The sequence below is a fragment of the Mustelus asterias genome, chromosome 14 (assembly GCF_964213995.1).
Source record: "Mustelus asterias chromosome 14, sMusAst1.hap1.1, whole genome shotgun sequence".
Taxonomy (NCBI): domain Eukaryota; kingdom Metazoa; phylum Chordata; class Chondrichthyes; order Carcharhiniformes; family Triakidae; genus Mustelus; species Mustelus asterias.
Window position 1 is genome coordinate 101,171,483 of NC_135814.1, and position 25,478 is coordinate 101,196,960.

At 50.1% G+C, this 25,478-nt stretch overlaps 1 protein-coding gene across 4 annotated transcripts in view; it reads right to left on the reverse strand.

Annotated features, from left to right (window-relative positions):
- The window catches only part of LOC144503906 (double-stranded RNA-specific editase 1-like), a 273,175-nt gene extending 249,385 nt beyond the window's left edge, over positions 1–23,790 (reverse strand). For 2 of the 4 annotated variants that reach the window (XM_078228969.1, XM_078228967.1), the window contains exon 1: positions 23,690–23,790. In XM_078228969.1, the coding sequence (XP_078085095.1) occupies positions 23,690–23,747 (58 nt within the window). In that variant the 5' untranslated portion in view covers positions 23,748–23,790. The remainder of the gene's footprint in view (positions 1–23,689) is intronic. The other 2 variants (XM_078228968.1, XM_078228966.1) reach the window with 1 other exon arrangement.
- Between the last annotated feature and the right edge of the window lie 1,688 nt (positions 23,791–25,478).

The following is a 25,478-nucleotide window of genomic DNA, read 5'->3' on the forward strand; positions in this document are numbered from 1 at the left end:
CTCTGACCTAGTTTGATAGCCACCAGTATTTACTTGGCTGCTCCAGTTCAGTTACTGGTAAATCATAACCTCCATAATGTTGATCGTGGGGGATTCAGCGACGATAATGTAATTGAATATTAAGAGGGAGATGGTTAGATTCTCTCTTAGTAAGAAGTTTAACAACACCAGGTTAAAGTCCAACAGGTTTATTTGGTAGCAAAAGCCACACAAGCTTTCGGAGCTCAAGTCTTTAAGAAACAAAACAACGTGACTTGATTAGTTGTAAGCATTCGCATTCCAACCATTATTCATGTAAATTGAGTTTGTGTCTTTATATGCTCTGTTTGTGAACAGAATTCCCACTCACCTGAAGAAGGGGCTTGGAGCTCCGAAAGCTTGTGTGGCTTTTGCTACCAAATAAACCTGTTGGACTTTAACCTGGTGTTGTTAAACTTCTTACTGTGTTTACCCCAGTCCAACGCCGGCATCTCCACATCATGACTACCATAGATTCTCTCTTGTCAGAGACAGTCATTCCCTGGCACTTGTGGCATGAATGTTACTTGTCACTTACCAGTCCATGCCTGAATGGTGTCCAAGTCTTGCTGCATATGGACACAGGCTGCTTCAGTATCTGAGGAGTTGTGATTGGCACTTCAACAAACAACACAACTTCTGACCTTAAATAAATGGAGGAAAAGTCATTGACGAAGCAGCTGTAGATGGCTGGGCCTAGGAAACTACCCTGAGGAACAGCAGCAGTGATGCCCGAGGAGTAAAATGATTGCCCTGCACCAATATGGCCACCTTGCTTTTTTGTTTTCAGACAAAGCTATCCATTATTCTAACTTTAACACTCATCTGGACCAATGCTTTGTTTATGACAATCGTTACCAGTCCCTCGGCCTTTTGCTCCATATCATCCTGATTATTTAATCCATCCAATCCTTTACCGTGTCCCAGACCTTCCCTTTTGCTTTTCCGACCCCTCCACCGTCAACAACATAAAACCCATGACATTTCTATCTTCTTTCAGCTCTGAAGAGTCACGTTCAACTCCTCAACTCTGTTTCTATCCACAGATGGTGCCAGACCTGCTGAGCATTTCCAGTGCTTTAGTTTTATTTCATATTTCCAGCATCTGCAGAGTTTTGCTTTTATTCACAACAATCATTTTCCTCCAATTCCAATCACTCGAGAGTTCTCCCCCCGATTCACATTGACTCCAGTCTTGCTAGGGTACTTGGTTCCACACTTGGTCATACACTGCCTTGATGTCGTGGCAGTCAACCTTATATCTTCAGTTTAGCTCTTCTGTCCATGTTTGACCAAGGCTGTAATGAGGTCAGGAGGCAAGTGGGTCAGGCAGAATCCAAACTGAGCATTTGTGAGTTGTGAGCAGGTTACCGCTGCTTGACAGCACTGTTAGCATTGCTGATGATCGAGAGTAGATCATTGGGGCATTAGTTGGCCATGTTAGATTTGTCATGCTTTTTGTTGAGAGGATATACCTGGGCAATCTTTCAGATTGTCAGGTATATGCCAGTTTTGCAGCTGTGCTGGAAGTGCATGGCTAGGGGCATGCCAATTTCTGGAGCAGAAGTCTTCAGTACCACTGCCAGCAAGTTGTCAGGCCCATAGCCAATGCAGTATCCAGCATTTCAGCCATTTCTTAATATCTCATTAATTGAATCGAATCATTAAGACTACAAATGCCTGTAGAACCAGCTCAACAATCATGGTGTCACAGAGCAACGCTGCACGGAAACAGGCCCTTCAACCCAACCAGTGCATGGCCAACCATGGTGCCCTCCTAGCTGGTCCCAACTGCCCGCACTTGGCCCATCTCCCTCTAACCCTTTCCCATCCATGTACTTATCCAAATAATTTTTAAATGTTGCTATTGAACCTGCCTCAACCACTTTCTCTGACAGCTCATTCCATATACGCACTACTGACTGCATGAAAAAGTTGCCCCTTCAGGTCCCTTGTAAATCTTTCACCTCTCAATTCCCCTTCCCTGGGAAAAAGACTATGTGCATTCATCCTATTTATGCCCCTCATGATTTTATACACCTCAATAAGAATATCAGATGATAAAAATTAAAAATAAATAAAAATGCACCACTTGGGGACAATGTTCACTTATGAACCAGTTCTTATTTGCTGTTTATCAACATGTGCCTCTTCCCTTAACTCTCTCCATTAGACTGGAGATTTCCAGCTTCAGCCACTAACATTCTCTTTGGACTACAGAAAGAAGTCTCACAACACCAGGTTAAAGTCCAACAGGTTTATTCGGAATCGCGAGCTTTCAGAGCGCTGCTCCTTCATAGGTGAGTGAAGAAGGAGCAGCGCTCCTAAAGCTCACGATTCCAAACAAACCTGTTGGACTTTAACCTGGTGTTGTGAGACTTCTTTCTGTAGTCCAAAGAGAGCATTAGTGAGGGTTCTTACTATGCCCACCCTAGTCCAACACTAGCATCTCCACATCATGGCTCTTTGGACTAAGCAACTTTCTTGTTGTTACCAACTGCTGAAGGAGAGGAGGTGGAAGTGCTAACCAAGCTTATATACTTAGCAAATGTGGATGAGCATCACAGGGGGCATGAACAACAATAGAACAGAGATGAATAACTGACATAAAAGCAACTTATTCACATTCCCAATACTGGATGTGATGGTTAGAATCAGCATGCAACGAGTTAAAAGCTCAGCATGGAAAAGCTATGAGCTGTTACACATCAGGCTGCCTACAAAAGGTTTCACAAGAGGCAAAATATAAAAAGCATAAATTAATGAAACATCAAAGGTATTATTAATAACAGCCCAAGCCACCAGATTCGAATCACAAAATGGTCAAAAATATCAATTCATAAACAAGAAATACAGCCAACTTTGGATGGCTGCTAATGACATGCATTAATGAGGGGTACATTCATCTGTTATCCTTTGTTTCGGCAACTAACTTCAAAAGGGATGCATTACATATTCCTGTCAGCAAACGCGCCTGAAAGGATAGTTCATTCAGTGCCAGCTGTTCAGTAAACTACTGAAGAGCTTGGTGTTTGAACTGGGTGCCAGTCTAAGAGGGGAGCTAGACTGGCATGAAACCACAGCAAATACTAAATCTTAGAGAAAGTAGCATCTTTATTTGTGGATGTTATTATGGAAACTAAAAAGTACATCATTTACTGTTTTGTACCATATTCAGTTCACCCACACATCTGGTTCAGATTGCAAGTCTCTATAGAGCAACTTTACATATCCTGAAACCAAAAGAAAAAATGCTGGAAAATCTCAGCAGGTCTGTCAAAGCTAAAAGGACTTCATTCCCTCACCCGACAGTATAAATATCTCCCACTTTCTATGCCTTTTAGCTTTGACAAAGGGTCATCTGGACTCAAAACGTCAGCTCTTTTCTCTCCTTACAGATGTTGCCAGAGCTGCTGAGATTTTCCAGCATTTTTTCTTTTGGTTTCTAATTCCAGCACCTGCAGTAATTTACTTTTATTTTGTACAGCCTCCCATCCATCGACTCTTTCCACACTTCCCACCGCCTCGGCAAAGCAGCCAGCATAATTAAGGACCCCATGCACCCCGGACATTCTCTCTTCCACCTTCTTCTGTCGGGAAAAAGATACAAAAGTCTGAGGTCACGTACCAACCGACTCAAGAACAGCTTCTTCCCTGCTGCCATCAGACTTTAGAATGGACCTACCTTGCATTAAATTGATCTTTCTCTACACCCTAGCTATCACTGTAACACTACATTCTGCACTCTCCTTTCCTTCTCTATGAACGGTATGCTTTGCCTCTATAGCATGCAAGAAACAACACTTTTCACTGTATGATAATACATGTGACAATAAATCAAATCAACATATCCTGACTTTGGGAAAAGAAATCAAACAGCAGCACAAGGCACTCCCATAACTGGTGTGTACAGCAGGAAAACTGTCAGCTTGAAGCCGTGGGTTTACTGTTTACCCAGATACTGCGGCGATCAGGACACAAGGTCTGCTTACAGGAGTGACCTGCGATGTTGTGCCCAGGGAACTAACTGACACAAAAACTTGACAACAGCTTGAGCTGAAGGAAATCAACAACAGCTAATATCTCCACAGCGCCTGGTCCAGAGGCACTTCGCAGGAGCATTGTCAAACAAAACATGACACCAAACCATAAAAGGAGATATGAGGTCAAGAACCAAGTGGCCAAAGAAAAACACTGTGTTCTTTTCTTCCTGTATCTCACACTAAGTCCAAGTGTCCCTCCTGTATGGCTGCATATTAAATGATTCTGGAATAAAAATACGAATGAAAGATGTTAAAAAGTCAAAAAGACAGTCAACGATCCTAATGCAATGGCAAAAAGTAGCCTTAGAGGGTAATTTAGAGGGTTAAATTAGGACAGGTTGCGTCAGCTTGGCTCTCCCTCCCCCTAAGCCCTGCTGTCATATACAAAAAATGGTGAGGTAATCTGAATTAATCTCATTTTAAATGTTACAAAGACTAAATATGGTAGATGCAAGTGGGGGGGGGGGAGACGGACGACAATTTCCAAATTCGAGCTATACCATTTAGGAGGTTCACACAAAGGTTAGCAGAAATTGAGAACTCAATCCTCCACAAAGCTGTAGTTGCTGCGACAATTAGAGCTTTGCAAAGTGTGACTGATAGATTTTTGTTAAGATATGAAGGATATCGAGCCACGGCAGATAGATAAATTAGTTCAAGATAGCTCAGCCATGGTCTAACCGAATAGGCTCAAGGAGCTTGAATGGTCTCCTCAGGCTTCTACGTTCCTACTGCATTTTGGAGGTCAGTATTCAGATACAAAACGACCTTGAAAACAACATGAGCATAGAATGCGACAAAGCAGTTTGTGGCCCAGAGCACAGACAGGATGAGCACAATGTTCCACTGCTCTCTGAACCAGCAGCTCCATGATTAGTGAACCATTCACCATCAATAAATCATACATTTCTGGAGGCTACAAGTATGTCCCATCACACCTCTCAATGTTGCTGTACATTTCGGTCTAAACTGAAGGTTTTGTTCACTGCTGCTGTATAGAATCATAGAATCCCTACAGTGCAGAAGGAGGCCATTCGGCCCATCGAGTCTGCACCCACCACAATCCCACCCAGACCCCATTCCCATAACCCCACATATCTACCCTTCTAATCCCTTGACACTAGGGTCAATTTAGCATGACCAATCAACTTAAACAGCAAATCATGGACTGTATGGCAAATGCTGTATGATCAGCATTTGCCATGTTTTCCAGCACACTGCAAATCCAGAAGCTCAATATTACTGGATCAGCGTTTTAGCCAAAGACAAAACAAATATTAAAGGTGGTACTGTTATAAAATCCTTACAAACAGTTATAAATTCCTTATTCACATCCCTGAGATAATAGCAAGAAACACATTGGTCATGGACATGGTCATGGATGTACACACGGAGCTTTAATAACCTCTGAGATGCAAATCAGTCTAGGGGAAAAATGGCACCTCAAGCACAACAACAGCGCCAGTCCAAACAGCGCCAGTCCAAAGAGCGCCAAGTAAACTGAATGAAATAAGCAACAAGTTTGCACACCAGACTGTTAGATAAAAATCTAACTTAGGGTATATATAGTTGCCCATTTTATAAGAAATTACAAGAAACCAAATATCCTGCGCAAACCGAAATCTGCTTGTGGTTAGCACTGCTGCCTCACAGCACCAGGGACCCAGGTTCGATTCCCAGCTTGGGTCGCTGTCTGCGCAGAATCGACATGTTCTCTGTGTCTGCGTGGGTTTCTCCCGGGTGCTCCAGTTTCCTCCCACAGTCTGAACGACGTGCTGGTTAGGTGTATTGGCCATGCTAAGTTCTCCCTCAGTGTACCCGAACAGGCGCTGGAGTGTGGCAACTAGGGGATTTTCACAGTAACTTCATTGCAGTGTTAATGTAAGCCTACTTGTGACACTGATAAATAAACTTTAAATCTGATGCATGCTGTCATGCTTGGAATTTAAAAGTGTTTCCATTATCTGAATGTCTTCACGGTTATCCCCAAATCAGAGAGGACAAGTGTTGCTTTTTAATAAAATGTGTTGAGGCAAGTGGTACACATTTCTAATGCTTGACAGCTAATGAACCTTTTCATTTCCATCATTGCAGGATACAAATCTCTAGGGTATGGAAATCTCCGACTAAAGATGGAGAGGAACAGGTGAAAAAAACAAAGTGTTCAACTTTGAGAGCGCTGACTCTCAAAAGAGACGGACAGACCTTCCTCCAGCCTTAAAGATAGGCTCTGTAGAAAACGAATATTAACTCTGTTTCGCTCCTGTTGCGGAGTTGGTGTTTGTAAAATTGTCTGTTAAAATGGTATTTTTTATTTGTACTTAAGAGTTTTTTTAACAAGTGCAAGTACACAGACAGCCTAGAGCGAAACATTTGTATCGAGGGGCCAGGCAGTAGCGTTGCCAAGACAACAGGCCATTTTTGAATTTTGTCCAGTTTAAATTAGGTATTTGAACAACAGCAACCTATCAGATTTGAATTTGATGTTTTAGTAACCTGAGAACCAATCCTACAGTGGGGACGTTGGGAGGTCATCAGGGGTATGAGAGACAGCTCTCAGCTCCAGAGAGACAGCAACTGTTCTCTGCCACTTATAATAGCTTTTAGCTCAAAGCCTCATCTGAATAGAAAAAGGTACCAAAAGAAGACAGAGATTCCAGAAGATAAAATTCTAATTTTGAGTGACTAAAAGTCTATTTTTTTGTGACTAAGTGGGAATTGTATTTATTTAAACAGCATTCCTTTAGAATAGTGTTTTATTTGGTTTGTTAATAGTTTAGTTAACCTGTTCATTGTTAGGTAGATAAATGAAGTGTTAATTGTTGATTTTACAGAGACACACTTGGGTAGTTATTTTGATTTAACCACTAAAAGTTGCTGAAGAGCAGCTCATAGTATTTCTCACACACTTTTAACAGATTATAAAGCGTGGTACTCCTCTTTGAGTGGTTAGGTGTTAGCTCTCAGAGAGGGGATCTACCTCCCCTTTATGACACTTCATAGATGTTGCCAGGCCTGCTGAGTTTATCCAGCATTTTCTGCTTTTATTTCAGATTTCCAGCATCCACAAAATTTTACTTTTGCTAAAGATAGGTTATATCCTCCATTATTTTGAGTCTGAACCATCATAAATACCATCACTTCCACTGGTAAGCCTTCAACCACCCATTTCCTGGAGCTACTTTCCCAAAATACCTCGCTTCACTGTTCTGTATTTCACCCATCCTCATTCTGAGGGCTGGCTGCACTGTGAATGATTTTTCACTCTTCAACTTGAGAAAGAGCCTGAAAAAAAAACTACCATTTGGTTTGCTTTCAGTCACCTACCCAAAGTAGTAGCCTAATAAATCATAGTATCATAGAAATCATAGAACCCTATTGTGCAGAGGGACGCCATTCTGCTCATCGGGTCTGCACCGACAACAGTCCCTTCTAGGCCCTATCCCCACAACCCCATATATTTACCCCGCTAATCCCTCTAACCTACGTATCCCGGGACACTAAGGGGCACTTTAGCATGGCCAAAGCATCTAATCCGCACATCTTTGGAGTGTGGGAGGAAATCGGAGCACCCAGAAGAAACCCACACAGACACAGAGAGAACGTGCAAACTTCACAGAGTAACCCAAGCCAGGAATCGAATCAGGGGCCATGGAGCTGTAAGGCAGCAGTGCTAACCACTGTGCCACCATGTCGTCTGCTATAAATGCTATAATTACTGAAGTAGATGAAAAGTTAGGTATACCTTGGTGAGTAGCTGATCTCCCAACTTCCAAAGTTTCTCAACTACTAGGCAATGTCAGATGTGTAGTGGGATACTCTCCACTTAGCTCAATGGATGCAACCGGTTAACATCTTAAGCATCATTGAGAAAGAAGTATTAGAACCAGGGGACAGAACCAACTACTACAGCATACGATTCTAGCCCAACATTATGCAGTTAATTCTTAATGCCCTCAGGACATGCTGGGACAAACAATACTGCCGTGCTAAGTGTCGCTCATACACCAAGATCAAATAGAAAACAGATGGCTTGGCCAATCTTTTAAACAAACCAAAGGTTTATGCGCTATTTCAGCATGTTGACTACAATCAGATCTTAAATGATACAGACTTCCCGGGAGACAGGACTACTGCACACGCCGCCAACCAGCAACATCTGTGCTGCCGTATTTAAAATGGCTCCTGTTCACACTGAATTGAACAACTTTGGTACTGGCTCCTAAATTATTGAAATTATCAGTCACATGGGAAAGGAAACAGACAAGGAAGTGCTGGAGAATGAGAGAGAATAAAAACATTTCCTACCAATAATCTGTCACATGAAAACTTACCTATACAAAGCAGCCCGTTTCATAAAATGTGAAAGATGGTGGCAATCTACATCAACTAAAACAGTTTTAAAAGCGGTTCTGGGCACGTTTTAATATTCCAAATGCACGATCTTATTGATGTGAGAACATACATCACTGTCTACCTAGATAGGTTAAATGATTGTCAATGTTTAATTCAGTGTCAGCAAACCTGGATAGGTGAACTGACTTGACAATATTTAGTTCAATGTCGATAGCTGCAATGTGTAATCTTTTTTCTCTGGATGGCCAATACATCAGGTCATACTTGTTTGATCTTGAGGCAAGATACAAAAATCTGAGGTCACGTACCAACTGACTCAAGAACAGCTTCTTCCCTGCTGCCATCAGACTTTTGAATGGACCTACCTTGCATTAAGTTGATCTTTCTCTACACCCTAGCTATGACTGTAACACTACATTCTGCACTTTCTCCTTTCCTTCTCTACGAATGGTATGCTTTGTCTGTGTAGCGCGCAAGAAACAATACTTTTCACTGTATACGAATACATGTGACAATAAATCAAATTAAAATCAAACTGGTCAGTATTGTGCTGCAGATTCATCAGGATCTGCTTTACACGTACCAATAGCAAGTTTGCACACAAATGTCTGACGCGGTGCGGATGGGAATGGAGAAGGACTTCCTCGTAATCCTGCTCCTCAGCCTGGTCCAAGCGGTTATCAGTAGATCCAGGCAGCAGGTCATCTGAGCCGACTGCCTGTCACTCTACAACAGCTACGATGATGGTCAGGTGGTCCTGGAAAGGGAGCACGCTGTATCCACTGGTCCGCTCCAGGCCTTCAGCAATCAGTGGCTGCCACAGGGCTTCAGGTGCATCATAACCCCCAGAGATTACAGTTTGGTTCAGTTAGTTAAGCTTCTTTTTACGTTCAGTTTCCACAACCGTTATTGTTGTTCAACTTATTGATCTTTTTGTTTTATTAAAGAATATAAATATCTTTGGTTGTTAAAGACCTGCTGTAACCCCAGATTATGAAGCTGTCCTTCAGTGCGGAAGCACATGTTAACATCTTCAGATATCACTGAATAGTTAGGTACAAGGAAGTGAGGTGCAAGCACAGAAGCAAACTCGACTCGATGCAAAAGGTTCAAACCACGCTCCACAGGATTCCAATGCTTGCATAACCCTTTCTAATTCTTTCATCTTGTCGATGTTGTGATGCAGCCCACTAGATGTCAGTTCTTGGATCAAAGATTGATCCAAATTATCTGAAGCTCATTTGATTGACATAAGGCAATGGTAATGTTCTGACGAGGGTCATCCAGTCTCGAAACGTTGACTCTATTCTCTCGCCACAGATGCTGTCAAACCTGCTGAGATTTTCCAGCATTTTCTGTTTTTGTTTCAGATTCCAGCATCCGCAGTATTTGGCCTTGATCTTAAGACAGTGGTAATAACCAGCTCATGCTCTACAAGATGATTATTACTGGGCCTTTCAAACAACATCCCAGATGCTGACATCCACCAACCCAACCTTGGAAGTTTCCCACAAGGATGAATCTTTCTGCTGGTGCCATTGCAGAGATAACTCATAGACAATAGGATACTGCTCTTTCACCTTTTCCACCTCCCTCATCATTGGCGCCCAGGCATTAGTAATGGTGGCGTTGATGGCTGGTGTTTTAATGGCACTGTCCATGAGTTTCCGTTGTTAATTTTTGACAGGCGGGACACTTTAACAGTAATGTAATGCAAATCACAAACCCAAAACCACAGTATTGCATTACACAGACCCTTATCTGCCAAGACATCAACTTGAGAGATAAGGATGTCTATTACAAAATGCAAAAACAAAGAACAAAGAAAATTACAGCACAGGAACAGGCCCTTCAGCCCTCCAAGTCTGCACTGACCATACTGCCTGACTGAACGAAAGCCCCCTACTCTTCCGGGAACCATATCCCTCTATTCCCATCCTATTCATGTACTTGTCCAGACGCCCCTTAAAAGTCACTATCGTATCTGCTTCCACTACCTCCCCCGGTAGAGAGCTCCAGGCACCCACCACCCTCTGTGTAAAAAAAAAAACTTGCCTCGTACATCTCCTTTAAACCTTGCCTCTCGCACCTTAAACCTGTGTTCCCATAGAGGTTTACAGCATGGAAACAGGCCCTTCGGCCCAACTTGCCCATGCCACCCTTTTTTTAAAACCCCTAAGCTAATCCTAATTGCCCGCATTTGGCCCATATCCCTCTCTACCTATGTTACCCATGTAACTGTCTAAATGCTTTTTAAAAGACAAAATTGTATCTGCCTCCACTACCACCTCTGGCAGCTTGTTCCAGACACTCACCACCCTGCGAGAGAAAAAAATTGGCCTTCTGGACACTTTTGTATCTCTCCCCTTAAACCTATGCCCTCTAGTTTTAGACTCCCTTACCTTTGGGAAAAGATATTGACTATCAAGCTGATCTGTGCCTCTCACTATTTTATAGACCTCTTCCATCCTGGGAAAAAGCTTCTGACTATCCACGTTACACATAAACAAACTTGCAGAATGGGCTTGGAAATGGGGAATTAATTTCAGTATGGACAAAGCTAAGGTGTGCTCAGATTGGTTGCCATGTTGACTATATTACATTTCAACAGCTTCAAAATGGCTGCAAAGCAATTTATGATATCTGGAGGTCATAAAAGGCTCTATTTACAGAGAGGGAGTGGGCGGGGGGTTTAAAAATAACTGGCAAATGAGACACAATGCTAAGCTACCCTGGAAGAAACATGACAGGCAAAAGAAAGCGAACAAATTATCACCTCTCAGCTTTAGAAAACATGTTAACTTTTCTTGCTTAAATCTTTTAAAATCACTGATCCCAATTCTGGGGACAGGAGCAAAAAAAAAGACAAGCCATTTACATTCCAATACGGTTTTGCCAACATAAACCTAATCGGGTTACCCCTCCCAGAAGCATGATAAGGTCCCCCTCAGCCTCACCCTCTGCATTCAAAGGATCAAACACTGTTTCCCTCTCCACAGCTGGTGCTAGACCTGAGTTTTTCCAGCATTTCCTGTTCTGATTTCAGATTTCCAGCATCTGAAGTATTTTGCTTTTATACAAGTAATTTGCAATTATCTAACACTATTAACATAATAAAATGTCCACCTGTACTTCTCAGAAGGGATTGAAGAAAATTTGGCACCATGCCACCTGAGATCAGTTTGATCAAAAGAAGTAGATTGTAAGGTGGATCGTAAAGGAGGAGAAAGAGGGAGAGATTGATGAGGCAATTTCAGAGTTTAGGAGCTACGATAGTTGAAGGTACAGCTGTCAATGGTGCAACTATGAAAACTGGGGATGTACAAGAGATCAGAACTCAGTGGACAGATAGCTTGGAGGTTTATAGGGCTGGAGAGGATTAGAGATCAGGAGAGATGAGGCCACAAAAGGGAATTGATTTTAAAATTCTCGGCTGTGTTTTCAAAGCATTGTCGGACTGGGAGCCAACGTAAGTCAGTGAACCTAGGGATGCTGGATGAATGGGACTTGCTCCAAAATAGAACATGGGATTTGCCGGTTATAGAATATAGCAGAGTTTTGGATGGACTGAAATTTAGGTAAGGGGGAAGGTTAGGAGAGGAGTACTAGACTATTCAAGTCAAGAAGTAAGGAAAGCACTGATGAGGGCATCAGCAGCACACTAAGGTAACAAAATGGTGGAAAAACAAGTAATTGTACATGCCTTATTTTTAAGCTTGTGAATTTTGTTTCTGCCTGCTGTACACTCCTCAATGAAAGAGACACTAACGTGAAGACCAGCGTGATCAAATTGCTTCAACAAATCCTCACCGATAGCATGAACTGCACAGCCACAAAGACAACTGGAAAGATGCTCTTTTAGTAAGTCATATCTTTTAGCTGTGATAAACTGCCTAATTCTCCATTTGTTTGAAATCTTGAGGAGGTTCGCAGATCTGTACAAGCATTTAGCATCCAATGCAACAGCTGGCACAATATTTTTTAGAAAAAAATATCTATAAATGCGATTGGAAAAAAATTAATGTTTTTATCAGCAACTTTCACTTATCCGGTGATCTGTTTGGAGGTGTTACAGGAGTCTTGCTGGAGTCAACGTGGCGCTGTGCGTAGTGATGAACACTTGGAACCAAATCAATCCTCTGTCGCAAACTCAGTAATCTGATTCCTGAAGCAGACAGTTCAGCAGTACAATGGAGCACAATTGATTGATTCGCCAGTGAGTGCCGAGGCACTTCTTATCTAGCTCCACATATTGCTGCCAACCCCTAACGTAAAACCAGGAGGATGGTCCCAAATAGCAGCAGCATGCTGTACCAGAATGCTGTGCAGTGGTGGCTAGTTAACCTCTAACACTAACTGTGCACACACCGCCTGATCCCCCCTCCACCTTGGTTCTTCCAAATTACACCCATGTTCTCTGGATTTAAGAGCAAATGAAGTGTGTCCCTTTGAGAAAGGGATACGTACTCCTTCCAAGGTATATTTTGCCATAGCTTCTGAATCAGTCAGAAAGCCAGCAGATTTCTTAAAAATGCAGTGGAGGACAAAGCAGTGGTCAAAGATTGTCCAAGGAATAGTAGGCAAAGAGTTTTCAGAAGGGTGCTCTAGCATGTAGAGGCAACTGCACAGTTCATCAACAAAGTTGGATATTGGAGTGAGCGTAGAAGGCCAAAAGGGGTTCAGCAAGAGGAGCCAACTAGGCCAGCTTTGGTAGAGTGCAAGTTAAATTCCAGCATATGAGGCTCCAGGAAACTGCAACAGTACAAGGCAGCAAAACGAGACCTTCTGAAGGGATCAGTAACAAGGATTTAATTTGGGAGGCCATGAATCTGACCATTGTCAAAAAAAGGAATGCAACAGAACAATACACATTGGAGATCATGTCGGGTAAAACTTGGGAGACCAGTAAGGACAGCATTGGAGAAGTTGAGCTTGGGAGGCAAGTAAGGCATGAAGAAGGTTAAGGCAGACAAATGTTGTGTGGGTGATTTTGATGAATGGGATATGGTACTTGAAACTCAGTTCCGAGTCAAACAGGGCACTGAAATTACCTGCCATCAGGTTTGGTATAAGCGAGGGACGGAGGCTAAAACATAAAGCTTTTGACATAGAGTGAACAAGATGCTTTTGGCCGTGCCACTGGCGCACTGCGGGAAGATCTGGTTTATTTATTATTTAGGACAAAAAGATAATCTTTTAAACTTGAGCTTTAGGGACTTGAAAACGAATATTCAAGGATTAACTCTGTCATCTTTGGAAGTTTTTCTGTAAAGAGATACATCCAATAAACAGCAATGAGATATTGACCAGATAATCTGTTTTGGTGAGATTAAAGAGAAAAACATTCAGGAAATAGTACCACAGGATCTTTTATATCCCTTTGAGGGGGAGGATGGGGTCTTGGTTTAATATCTCGTCCGAAAGCGCAGGCCTGCATGAGTTATCCTTCTGAAAGGGAGGATAGGGTCTCGGTGCATAGTAGCAAGCACTGCTGTTTCACAGCGCCAGGGACCTGAGTTTGATTCGCGGCCTTGGGTTACCGTCTGTGTGGAGTCTGCACGTTCTCCGTGTCTGCGTGGGTTTCCTCTGGGTGTTCCGGTTTCCTCCCACAGTCCAAACGATGTGCTGGTTAGGTGCATTGGCCATGCTAAATTCTCCCTCAGTGTACCCGAACAGACACCGGAGTGTGGCGACTGGGAGATTTTCACAGTAACTTCATTGCACTGTTAATGTAAGCCTACGTGTGACACTAACAAATAAATAAACAAACTTTAAATCAAATATCTCACCCGAAAGTGCAGGTCTCCATTAATATTGCACGGGGATTGTCGGCTGGGATGATATGCCCAACATAACATCAATCTGCACCTGTCTGACAGAGGCAAACAAAGCGCTACCCAATGAGTCAGGGCTCGCACAGTCAAGTCTGAACAAATAAGATATCACTTCAACCTACTCAATAAGACTTGTAACTCGGCTAACCATTATTTAATATGGAAATTGTTTGACATTGACGAACATGTTCTAAAATCTGTAACCTCTTACAGGTATCCAATTTTATCCTTTATGTAAACCACAGGTAACCAAATAATGTCAAGCTTTCAATATACAACCATCCATCTGACACATGGCTAGAAATCATGTACAGTACATAATTATTGATGCTGCTGTGAATATAAGCAACATTTTCAGTCTCTGCTAACCATATATCAAAAAACTGCACAAAAAAGCATACATTGTACTGTACCGGTCACGTCCAAAACCTTCAGTTCTTGAACAATATTTCTCATTGCAGTTACTTGCTCTGCCAACAATAGCTTCACTCTCTGTTTGGCATACTCAGCGGGAAAGCTGCATTGTGGCTGCTTTTGTGATTCAAAGTACATCTGCAGGAACTGGGTCTTCCAGATAGCACAGAACAAACAATAAACTAAGTTAATTATGACTCCACAGTTTTCACAAACAAGAAAGTGGCGTCGGTAATTAATTCCCCTCCACAAACTGGCCCTTGTAATTGCTAGGGAAAAACTGCACCGATCATGCTAGGTCTTACACAGCAGATTTGGAACAAAGCTCTTAAAACATTGAACTGCGTTTAAAAACAGGACTACAATTGTGGAACATGCAAAACGGCACACATTCTGAATGTGATAAAAATAAAACCATTTAGACACCAAAACATTTATACACTTGCAGAAGTCGCTAAATAAACTGAGAACTGGTTAGATTTTTATTTTGTGTAAAAAATGAGTTTTGAAGAGAAATAATTTCATCTGAATACCACACGCAGTGATATGTCCTCTTTCCTAACCTAGATGATTCCAACAAAAAAAAGATTGCCATAAATAGAAAACTCTAGAAGATCCAAAACTTAAAAAAGTGAAATATTCGAGATGCTTAATTTCTCGGTCATGAGCTAAAAATATTTCAATTTGCTGTTCGCTTATTTTCAGGGTCCCAACAAAACATTCTCTCCTCCACCTGACTGGTTGCTCTGGCTCCATTCGACAATGAAAAGATATATCAATGGTAGCATTTCAAAAATTGAGAGAAATTCTGCAAATACCCGCACCGGTTCGTTATTATTTTTTATGAGTTTGAGTAATTAACAGAGGATGGTGTGATTTTTGGTTTTTCATAGATTGGGGCAGCACGGTGGCACAGTGGTTAGCACTACTGCATCACAGTGCCAGGGACCCGGGTTCAATTTCAGCCTCGGGTGACTGTGTGGAGTTTGCACATTCTCCCCGTGTCTGCGTGGGTTTCCACCCACAGTCCAAAGATAAGCGGGTTAGGTTGATTGGCCATGCTAAATTGCCCCTTAAGTGTCAGGGGATTTGGAGGGTAGATAAGTGGGGGCCTGGGTTGGATTGTGGTCAGTGCACACTCGATGGGCCGAACGGCCTCCTGCACTGTAGGATTCTATGATTCTATCTTGGGTTCGGTGGGGTCAGTTACCTCCTTGAGTGATCTGAACATTGACTCACATCGCGCTCAATCACTTGCTGATCAACCAGGGATGCAGTAACAGCAATCATTTGTGATTTGGATGAGATATGTTTGTCGCATACATATTTCTTCAATCTCTCCAAAAGCAGACTGAGTAAACACTTGGCGAGATAGGATATGACACAAATTGTTTTACTGCTTGATTGCCCATCAGATGAATCAGATTCTCGTATTTCCATCAATGCAACTTGCAACTGACATGATGCAAGAATAACACATGCTGTGCCTCCCATTTCAGTCAGGTACCTTGATTACCAAGTTATTTTCCTAACATCTCTTTCTGCACCCCCACCCTTCTTGCATCCCTTTGCTGCCTAACTGCCTCTGGCTGAAAGGCCAACAACAGCCCCAACTATTGGTCAAACTGACCACCTCCATGTGGAACCAGCCAAACCTGGCAACAAACCTGCTTCATTTAAATAAGAGTTACCTGAATTGCAGCAAATGCGAATGCTCACTAGAATGCCACTTGTTCCAGAATGCTGTCTTAAACCACCCCACCCAACTGTCATAAAAACATCCAAAAATACCTGCTGCCTTCAGAGTTTAACACATCAAAAGCCAGGTTTAGTTCAACACTAGAATTTTTTAAAACCATACATTATTCCAAAGATGTGGAGGTTAGGGGGATTGGCCATGCTAAATTGCCCTTTAGTGTCAGGAGGATTAGCAGGGTAAATACGTGGGATTACAAGGACTGGGCCTGGGCGGGATTGTTGTCAGTGCAGGCTCGATGGACCGAATGGCCTCCTTCTGCCTCGTAGGGATTCTATGATTACTCCACATGACGACAAATCTGAAATCCCCCCCAAAAATGGGCAAACCAAGCTGGATCACAGCCAAGGCAGCTTCAGGGGCATAACAACCTGTCCTCAATGCTGCTGGGTTAGATTTCTATCTCGAACTGAAAGTTGATGTGTGGGCACTGGGTGGGAAAAGAAATGACTAAAATAGCACTGCTGTCACTGTCAAAGCTCAGCAGTGAAAAACGTCCATTGGGTAAAGATACCAAAGAGTTGCCAGCATCTGTGAAAAACCAAGAGGCCAGAAAATGAACTCCTGAGGGAGAGTAAAAAGCGCAAAACTTCTGGGGGGAGGACTTTTCCTTTTAAAAAGAACTGGTACTTTACAAAAAAAAGGGCAGGCACAGGGCAGAACATGCTCAGCCCATTCCAGAGAGGGGTAAATCGCACCAGTTTTGCAGTTATTTCTGCCAAGGAGCTTCGAAAGATAAGCACTTTCTTCCGATTAGCCCAGGGATAGTCTTTTCTGAGCTAGTTTTAGAACCTTGCATTTCAAATAGAAGCGCTGAAGGATGGAGGAGTTTACATCAGCCCCACAACTTCAGAGAGAAAAAAATATATACATCTGCCGATAGAATTAGCAATGACGCTTGGAAACGCTGCGAGGAAATCACATGCAAAATCCTTCCAGCTGCTCAAATTTATTTTCCTCCTCTAACACTTACCGTTCCTGAACGATTATCCCACCCGTCTTCTACCACTTACTCCATCTGTGGTCCGGTTGGCTCAGTCCCTTCAATATTCTCAGGAGAGTGAGACAGTGGTTAGCATTGCTGCCTCACAGCGTCAGGGACCTGGGTTCGATTCCCAGCTTGGGTCCCTGTCTGTGTGGAGTGTGCACATTCCCCCCCATGTGTGCGTGGGCTTCTTCCGGGTGCTCCAGCTTCCTCCCACGTTGGTTAGGTGCATTGGCTGTACTAAATTCTCCCGAACAGGCGCTGGAGTGTGACAACATGGGGATTTTCACAGTAAATTCATTGCAGTGTTAATGTAAGCCTACTTGTGAAACCTTACTTTTTACCATTTTACCCCTTAACAATGTTAATAATTATGACTGGAATAAGATTCGGGGCCAATATACAGTTCAGCTCAGTACATAGAAAACATTTTAGACAGCAGCAAACCTCCTCTCGCCAGAAATCTATCGCTTCTTGTGAGAGAAAAATGTTTCACTTTCAACTCTTTAATATGATAAATGCCAGTCGGACTGGTTTACAACAAGCTCTGCTCCAAGGTAGGGCGGTGAAACATGCAGGCCAACCAAGATAACCATCACACTAAATAATTAAACAATACGCACATTCATACCTTGCATTACACGGCAAGTGAAGAATAAAATGTATCAAGAGAAGGGCAACATTCCAATCGAGAGTACAAGATACATTCTGATTCAGTGGAAGGGCAGGGTGCAGTGAGTGTGACAGGGGAGTTGTCCCCCGAATAATGGCATAAGAGCCATAAAAAAAACCAACAGGACAGACTAACAAACCAACTTTCTATCACCCTTCTGCCCTTGATAAGGAACCTAGAATTGGTCTCATCATATCCTGCAGCAACTGAAAGATGCATCGTGTAGTTGGAGTGAAGGAGGGAAACACCATATACACTCATTTCACAGCTGAAATCAGCATCAAGGACCACCATCATGGAAGGCAGGAGAAAATAAATCAGACAATAAAATGACGGGCCAAAGAGTCTCTTTCTGCACTCCCATCCATCGACTCCGTCTACACTTCCCGCTGCCTCGGAAAAGCAGCCAAGGACCCCACACACCCCGGGCAAACCACCTTCTTCCGTCGGGAAAAAGATACAAATGAGGTTACAAGACCTATTTCATCCCTGCTGCCATCAGACTTTTGAATGCACCTACCTTATATTAAGCTGATCTTTCTCTGCATTCCAGCTATGACTGTAACACTATATTCTGCACCCTCTCATTTCCTTCTCCCCCGTGTACTCTATGAACAGTATGCTTCATCAGCATACATCACAAGAAACAATACAATTTCACTATATCCCAATACATGTGAAAATAATAAATCAAATAAAAGGAAAAGTTCACAGCGGAAAGGTCAACTTTGTTCTCTTGCAACAGACAACCAACCACAACAATCAGTTTGCTTTTTAACCCCAAACCAATGCAACCAATGTATTTAATGCCATCAGAAAAAGTTGAGTGAATGGGATTGGGAGGAGATGTTGACAGAAGTGTCAGATGGATGGGAGCAAGAAACCCCTGGGGAGGAAAAGGGAGGAGGAATTAATAAGGGGGAAAGAAAAAAAGGGGGAGGAAAGAAAAAAGGGGGAAGGAATGAAAAAAGGGGGGGAAGGAATTTTAAAAAGGGGGAGCACGGTGGTTAGTACTGCTGCCTCACAGCGTCAGGGACCTGGGTTGGGTCGCTGTCTGTGCGGAGTCTGCACGTTCTCCCCGTGTCTGCGTGGGTTTCCTCCGGGTGCTCTGGTTTCCTCCCACAGTCTGAAAGACATGCTGGTGAGGTGCATTTACCATGCTAAATTCTCCCTCTGCCAAACAGGCGCTGGAGTGTGGTGACTAGGGGATTTTCACCGTAACTTAATTGCAGTGTTAATGTAAGCCTAAGGGGAGGGGGGAGCCGAGGCGGGGGTGGGTGGGGAGGGGGGGGAGCCGAGGCGGGGGCGGGTGGGGAGGGGGGGAGCCGAGGCGGGGGGGGAGCCCAGGCGGGGGCAGGTGGGGAGGGGGGGAGCCGAGGCAGGGGCGGGTGGGGAGCCAAGGAGGGGAGCCAAGGCGGGTGCGGGGTGGGGAGGGAGAAGGGCCGAGGCGGGGGGGGGGCCGAGGCTGGCGGGGGGGGGGGGGGGGGGGGGGGGGGGGGGCTGAGGCGGGGGGACCGAGGCGGGTGGAGCCGAGGCGGGTGGAGGTGGGGGGCAAGGCTGGCGCAGGGGGGAGGGGCAGGGGGGAGGGGTGTGGGGAGGGCCGAGGAGGAGGTGGGGGGGAGCCGAGGAGGAGGTCGGGGGTGGGGGGGAGCCGAGGGGGGGAAGCCGAGGGGGTGGGTGGGCCGAGGGGGTGGGTGGGGGGGGGGGGGGGGCCGAGGGGGTGGGTGGGGGCCGAGGGGGTGGGTGGGGGGGGGCCGAGGGGATGGGTGGGGGAGGGGGGGGTGGGCCGAGGGGGTGGATGGGTGGGGTGGGGGGGTGGGCCGAGGGGATGGGTGGGTGGGGGGGGGTGGGCCGAGGGGGTGGGTTGGGGGGGGGGGGGGGGGGCCGAGGGGGTGGGTGGGGGGGGGTGGGTGGGCCGAGGGGTTGGGTGGGCCGAGGGGTTGGGTGGGGGGGGGGGGTGGGCCGAGGGGGTGGGTGGGCCGAGGGGGGGGGTGGGGGGGGGGGGGGGGGGGCGAGGGGGTGGGTGGTGGGGGGCGAGTGGGGGGGGCCGAGCGGGTGGGGGGGGGCCGAGGGGGTGGGGCCGAGGGGGTGGGTGGGGGGGGGGGGCCGAGGGGGTGGGTGGGGGGGGGCCGAGGGGGTGGGTGGGGGGGGGGCCGAGGGGGTGGGTGGGGGGGGGCCGAGGGGGTGGGTGGGGGGGGGCCGAGGGGGGGGGTGGGTGGGGGGGGGCGGCCGAGGGGGTGGGTGGGGGGGGGGGGCCGAGGGTGTGGGTGGGGGGGGGGCCGAGGGTGTGGGTGGGGGGGGGGCCGAGGGTGTGGGTGGGGGGGGGGGCCGAGGGTGGGGGGGGGGGGGGGGGGGGGGAGGGTGTGGGGGGGGGGGGGGCGAGGGTGTGGGTGTGGGTGGGGGGGTGGCCGAGGGTGTGGGTGGGGGGGGGGGCCGAGGGTGTGGGTGGGGGGGGGGCCGAGGGTGTGGGTGGGGGGGGGGGCCGAGGGTGTGGGTGGGGGGGGGGGGCCGAGGGTGTGGGTGGGGGGGGGGGGCCGAGGGTGGGGGGGGGGGGGGGGGGAGGGTGTGGGGGGGGGGGGGGAGGGTGTGGGGGGGGGGGGGCCGAGGGTGTGGGTGTGGGTGGGGGGGTGGCCGAGGGTGTGGGTGGGAGAGGGGGGGGCCGAGGGGGTGGGTGGGGGCCGAGGGGGTGGGTGGGTGGGCGGCCGAGGGGCTGGGTGGGTGGGTGGGGGGCCGAGGGGCTGGGTGGGTGGGTGGGGGGCCGAGGGGCTGGGTGGGGGGCCAAGGGGCTGGGTGGGTGGGTGGGGGGCCGAGGGGCTGGGTGGGGGGCCGAGGGTGTGGGTGGGTGGGTGGGGGGCCGAGGGGGTGGGTGGGTGGGTGGGGGGCCGAGGGGGTGGGTGGGTGGGTGGGGGGCCGAGGGGGTGGGTGGGTGGGGGGCCGAGGGGGTGGGTGGGTGGGGGGCCGAGGGGGTGGGTGGGTGGGGGGCCGAGGGGGTGGGTGGGTGGGTGGGGGGCCGAGGGGGTGGTGGGGGGCCGAGGGGGTGGGGGGGGCCGAGGGGGTGGTGGGGGGCCGAGGGGGTGGGGGGGGGCCGAGGGGGTGGGGGTGGGGCCGAGGGGGTTGGTGGGGGGGGGGGGGGGCCGAGGGGGTGGGTGGGGTGGGGGGGGCCGAGGGGGTGGGTGGGCCGAGGGGGTGCGTGGGGGGGGCCGAGGGGGTGGGTGGGGCCGAGGGTGTGGGTGGGGGGGGGGCCGAGGGTGTGGGTGGGTGGGGGGGGGGCCGAGGGTGTGGGTGGGGGGGGGCCGAGGGTGTGGGTGGGGGGGGGGGCCGAGGGTGTGGGTGGGGGGGGGCCGAGGGTGTGGGGGGTGGGGGGGGGGTGGCCGAGGGTGTGGGTGGGGGGGTGGCCGAGGGTGTGGGTGGGAGAGGGGGGGCCGAGGGGGTGGGTGGGTGGCCGAGGGGGGGGTGGGTGGGTGGGGGGCCGAGGGGGTGGGTGGGTGGGCGGCCGAGGGTGGGTGGGTGGCCGAGGGGCTGGGTGGGTGGGGGGCCGAGGGGCTGTGTGGGGGGCCGAGGGGGTGGGGGTGTGGGTGGGTGGGGAGCCGAGGGGGTGGGGGGCCGAGGGGGTGGGTGGGGGGCCGAGGGGGTGGGGGGCCGGGTGGGGGACCGAGGGGGTGGGTGGGTGGGTGGGTGGGGGGCCGAGGGGGTGGGTGGGTGGGTGGGGGGCCGAGGGGGTGGGTGGGTTGGTGGGTGGGTGGGTGGGGGGCCGAGGGGGTGGGTGGGTGGGGGGCCGAGTGGGTGGGTGGGGGGGTGGGTGGGGGGCCGGGTTGGTGGGTGGGTGGGGGGCCGAGTGGGTGGGGGGCCGAGTGGGTGGGGGGCCGAGGGGGTGGGTGGGTGGGGGGCCGAGGGGGTGGGTGGGTGGCCGAGCCGAGGGGGTGGGTGAGCCGAGGGGGTGGGTGGGGGGGGGGGTGGCCGAGGGTGTGGGTGGGAGAGGGGGGGCAGAGGGGGGTGGGTGGGGGGCCGAGGGGGTGGGTGGGTGGGGGGCCGAGGGGGTGGGTGGGTGGGTGGGGGGCCGAGGGGGTGGGTGGGTGGGTGGGGGGCCGAGGGGGTGGGTGGGTGGGTGGGGGGCCGAGGGGGTGGGTGGGTGGGGGGCCGAGGGGGTAGGTGGGTGGGGGGCCGAGGGGGTGGGAGGGGGGGGGGGGCCGAGGGGGTGGGAGGGGGGGGGGCCGAGGGGGTGGGAGGGGGGGGGGCCGAGGGGGTGGGTTGGGGGGCCGAGGGGGTGAGTGGGGGGGGGGGGGTCGAGGGGGTGAGTTGGGGGGGCTGTGCGGGGGCCGAGTGGGGGTGGGGGGGGTGCGGGGGCCAAGGGCGTGGGTGGGTGGGTGGCCGAGCCGAGGGGGTGGGTGAGCCGAGGGGGTGGGTGGGGGGGGGGGGGTGGCCGAGGGTGTGGGTGGGTGGGAGAGGGGGGGCAGAGGGGGGTGGGTGGGGGGCCGAGGGGGTGGGTGGGTGGGTGGGTGGGGGGCCGAGGGGGTGGGTGGGTGGGTGGGGGCCGAGGGGGTGGGTGGGTGGGTGGGTGGCCGAGGGGGTGGGTGGGTGGGGGGCCGAGGGGGTGGGTGGGTGGGTGGGTGGGGGGCCGGGTGGGTGGGTGGGGGGCCGGGTGGGTGGGTGGGGGGCCGAGGGGGTGGGTGGGTGGGTGGGTGGGTGGGGGGCCGAGGGGGTGGGTGGGTGGGTGGGTGGGTGGGTGGGGGGCCGAGGGGGTGGGTGGGGGGCCGAGGGGGTGGGTGGGTGGGTGGGGGGCCGAGGGGGTGGGTGGGTGGGTGGGGGGCCGAGGGGGTGGGTGGGTGGGTGGGGGGCCGAGGGGGTGGGTGGGTGGGTGGGGGGCCGAGGGGGTGGGTGGGTGGGTGGGGGGCCGAGGGGGTGGGTGGGTGGGTGGGGGGCCGAGGGGGTGGGTGGGTGGGTGGGGGGCCGAGGGGGTGGGAGGGGGGGGGGGGGCCGAGGGGGTGGGTTGGGGGGCCGAGGGGGTGAGTGGGGGGGGGGGGTCGAGGGGGTGAGTTGGGGGGGGCTGTGCGGGAGCCGAGTGGGGGTGGGGGGGGTGCGGGGGCCGAGGGGGGGTGCGGGGGCCGAGGGGGGTGCGGGGGCCGAGGGGGGGTGGGGGCCGTGGGCCGAGTGGGGGTGGGGTGGGGGCGGAGGGGGCAGTGTGTTGGTGGGGGTTGGTGACGGGGGGGTCCCTCCTGTCTCAGGCAGCTGCCGCTTTATTCTCTCGCTGTGAAATGGGGCTGAATCGCAGACACAGATTTGAAACTTCCCCATTGCTGCTGCAATGAAGCATCACATTCACCTCAGTGAGAATCGATTGAAGCAGCAGCACAGGATGGGGTGATTTTCTTGCGGGCTGCCCGCAGTAGCCGGTGCACCGGCACCGATGCCCCAATCCCTGCATTCTGCATCGCGCCCTTTGTTGCATTTGACGCCGCAAACGGTTTTAATTTTTAATTCTCATTCCCAGCCCCGCCGCTATGAGCGGGAGCCGCTACCGGCCGCTCACACAGACACCACCGGATTCCCCGACCCCAGTTTTCACACAGAAATGGCCTCGGTTTGTTCCCCCCGGCCCGGGTTCAGCCTCACCTGCTCGCTCCGGCTCGGCGTCGCCGCTCCGCTTTCCCACAACGCGCTGCTCCGCCATCTTAGCGCCGCCGCTCGGCCGCCACCGCACAGCTCCCCCATTGGCTGCCGCGACTCCCGGCCCCGCTCCCCATTGGCTGGCGCCGCGGCCCGACCCGCCCCCATTGGCTGCCGCGGCTCCCGGCCCCGCTCCCCATTGGCTGGCACCGCGGCCCGACCCGCCCCCATTGGCTGGTGCGGCTCCCGGCCCTGCTACCCATTGGCCAGCGCCAGCCGCCTCCTGCCTCCCCATTGGCCCGCGCCCACCTGCCCCCAGCCCATTGGACGGGATCACTCCGACCCGCCTATCGGGGCGGCGCAGCGGTTAGCGCTGCTGCCTCACAGCGCCAGGGAGCCGGGTTCGATTCCCGGCTTGGGTCACTGTCTGTGTGGAGTCTGCACATTCTCCCCGTGTCTGCGTGGGTTTCCTCCGGGTGCTCCGGTTTCCTCCCACAGTCTGAAAGACGTGCTGGTTAGCTGCATCGGCCATGCTAAATTCTCCCTCAGTGTAACCGAACGGGCGCTGGAGTGTGGCGACTAGAGGATTTTCACAGTAACTTCATTGCAGTGTTAATGTAAGCCGACTTATGACACTAAAAAAACTGGACAGAGCACTGTACATGCCACTCTGGGTCAGAAGAATAGATCTCCCACTTCCCATTGGATGGGTCCCCCTGGGTCCCACTCATTGATTGGACAATTGCCTCAGTACCCATCTGTTCATTCCCTCACCATCAGCAACCTGGACCAACTCTAACAATCACTGACCACCTCCAACAATCACTGACCACCTCTTATAGACTGCACACATTATGTCATTGGTGGAGGGAGTGAATGTTGGTGGATGAAAATCACTGACCATCTCCAACAATCATTAAGGGGTGGTGTCCCCGTGTATCTGCTGCCCTTGTCCTTCTAGATGGTTGTGGGTTTGGAAGGTGCTGTCTAAGGATCTTTGGTGAGTTGCTGCAGTGCATCTTGGAGATGGGTCCACACTGCTGCTACTGAGCATTGGTGGTGGAGGGAGTGGGTGTTTGTGGATGTGGTGGAATACTTTCCACTTGCCTGGATGAGATTGGCACCAAAAACAAAGATACTCATCCCCATCCAGGACAAAGCAGCCCCTCCACCACCACCAACATTCACTCCCTCCACCAATGACACAGTTTGTGCAGTCTATAAGATACAGGGCAGCAAGTCACTAAGGCTCCTTCAACAGCACTTTCCAAACCCACAGTCTCCTGTCCCTAAAAGGACAAGGACAACAGAAGCATGGACAGCACCTGCAAGTTCCCCTCCAAGCCATTCACCATCTTGACTTGGAAATATATCGCTATTCTTTCATGTCGCTGGGTCAAAATCCTGGAATTCCCTCCCTAACAGCATTGTGAGTCAACCCACAGCACATGGACTGCAGCGATTCAAGAAGGCAGCTTGACACCACCTTCTCAAGGGCAACCAGGGAGGGGCAGTAAATGCTGGCCAGCCAGCGACACCCACATCTCATGAATGAAAAAAAGGAACTAATTCTCTCCCATTGGCTAGTTAAAGCAGCCTCTATTATTCAAAACACAAGATTCCTGACGACATAGGTGAAAAGATTACATCTCAGGGTTGGATTCATAGAGAGCAAGTCCTTAGCTGGATAAAGGGAAAAACCCAAGTGGAAATGCTTCCAAGTTCTGCATTGGTACTTCACTGAGCCATTTACAGTAATACCAGCACACTGCAATATCTTGGTAGAATGTCAATG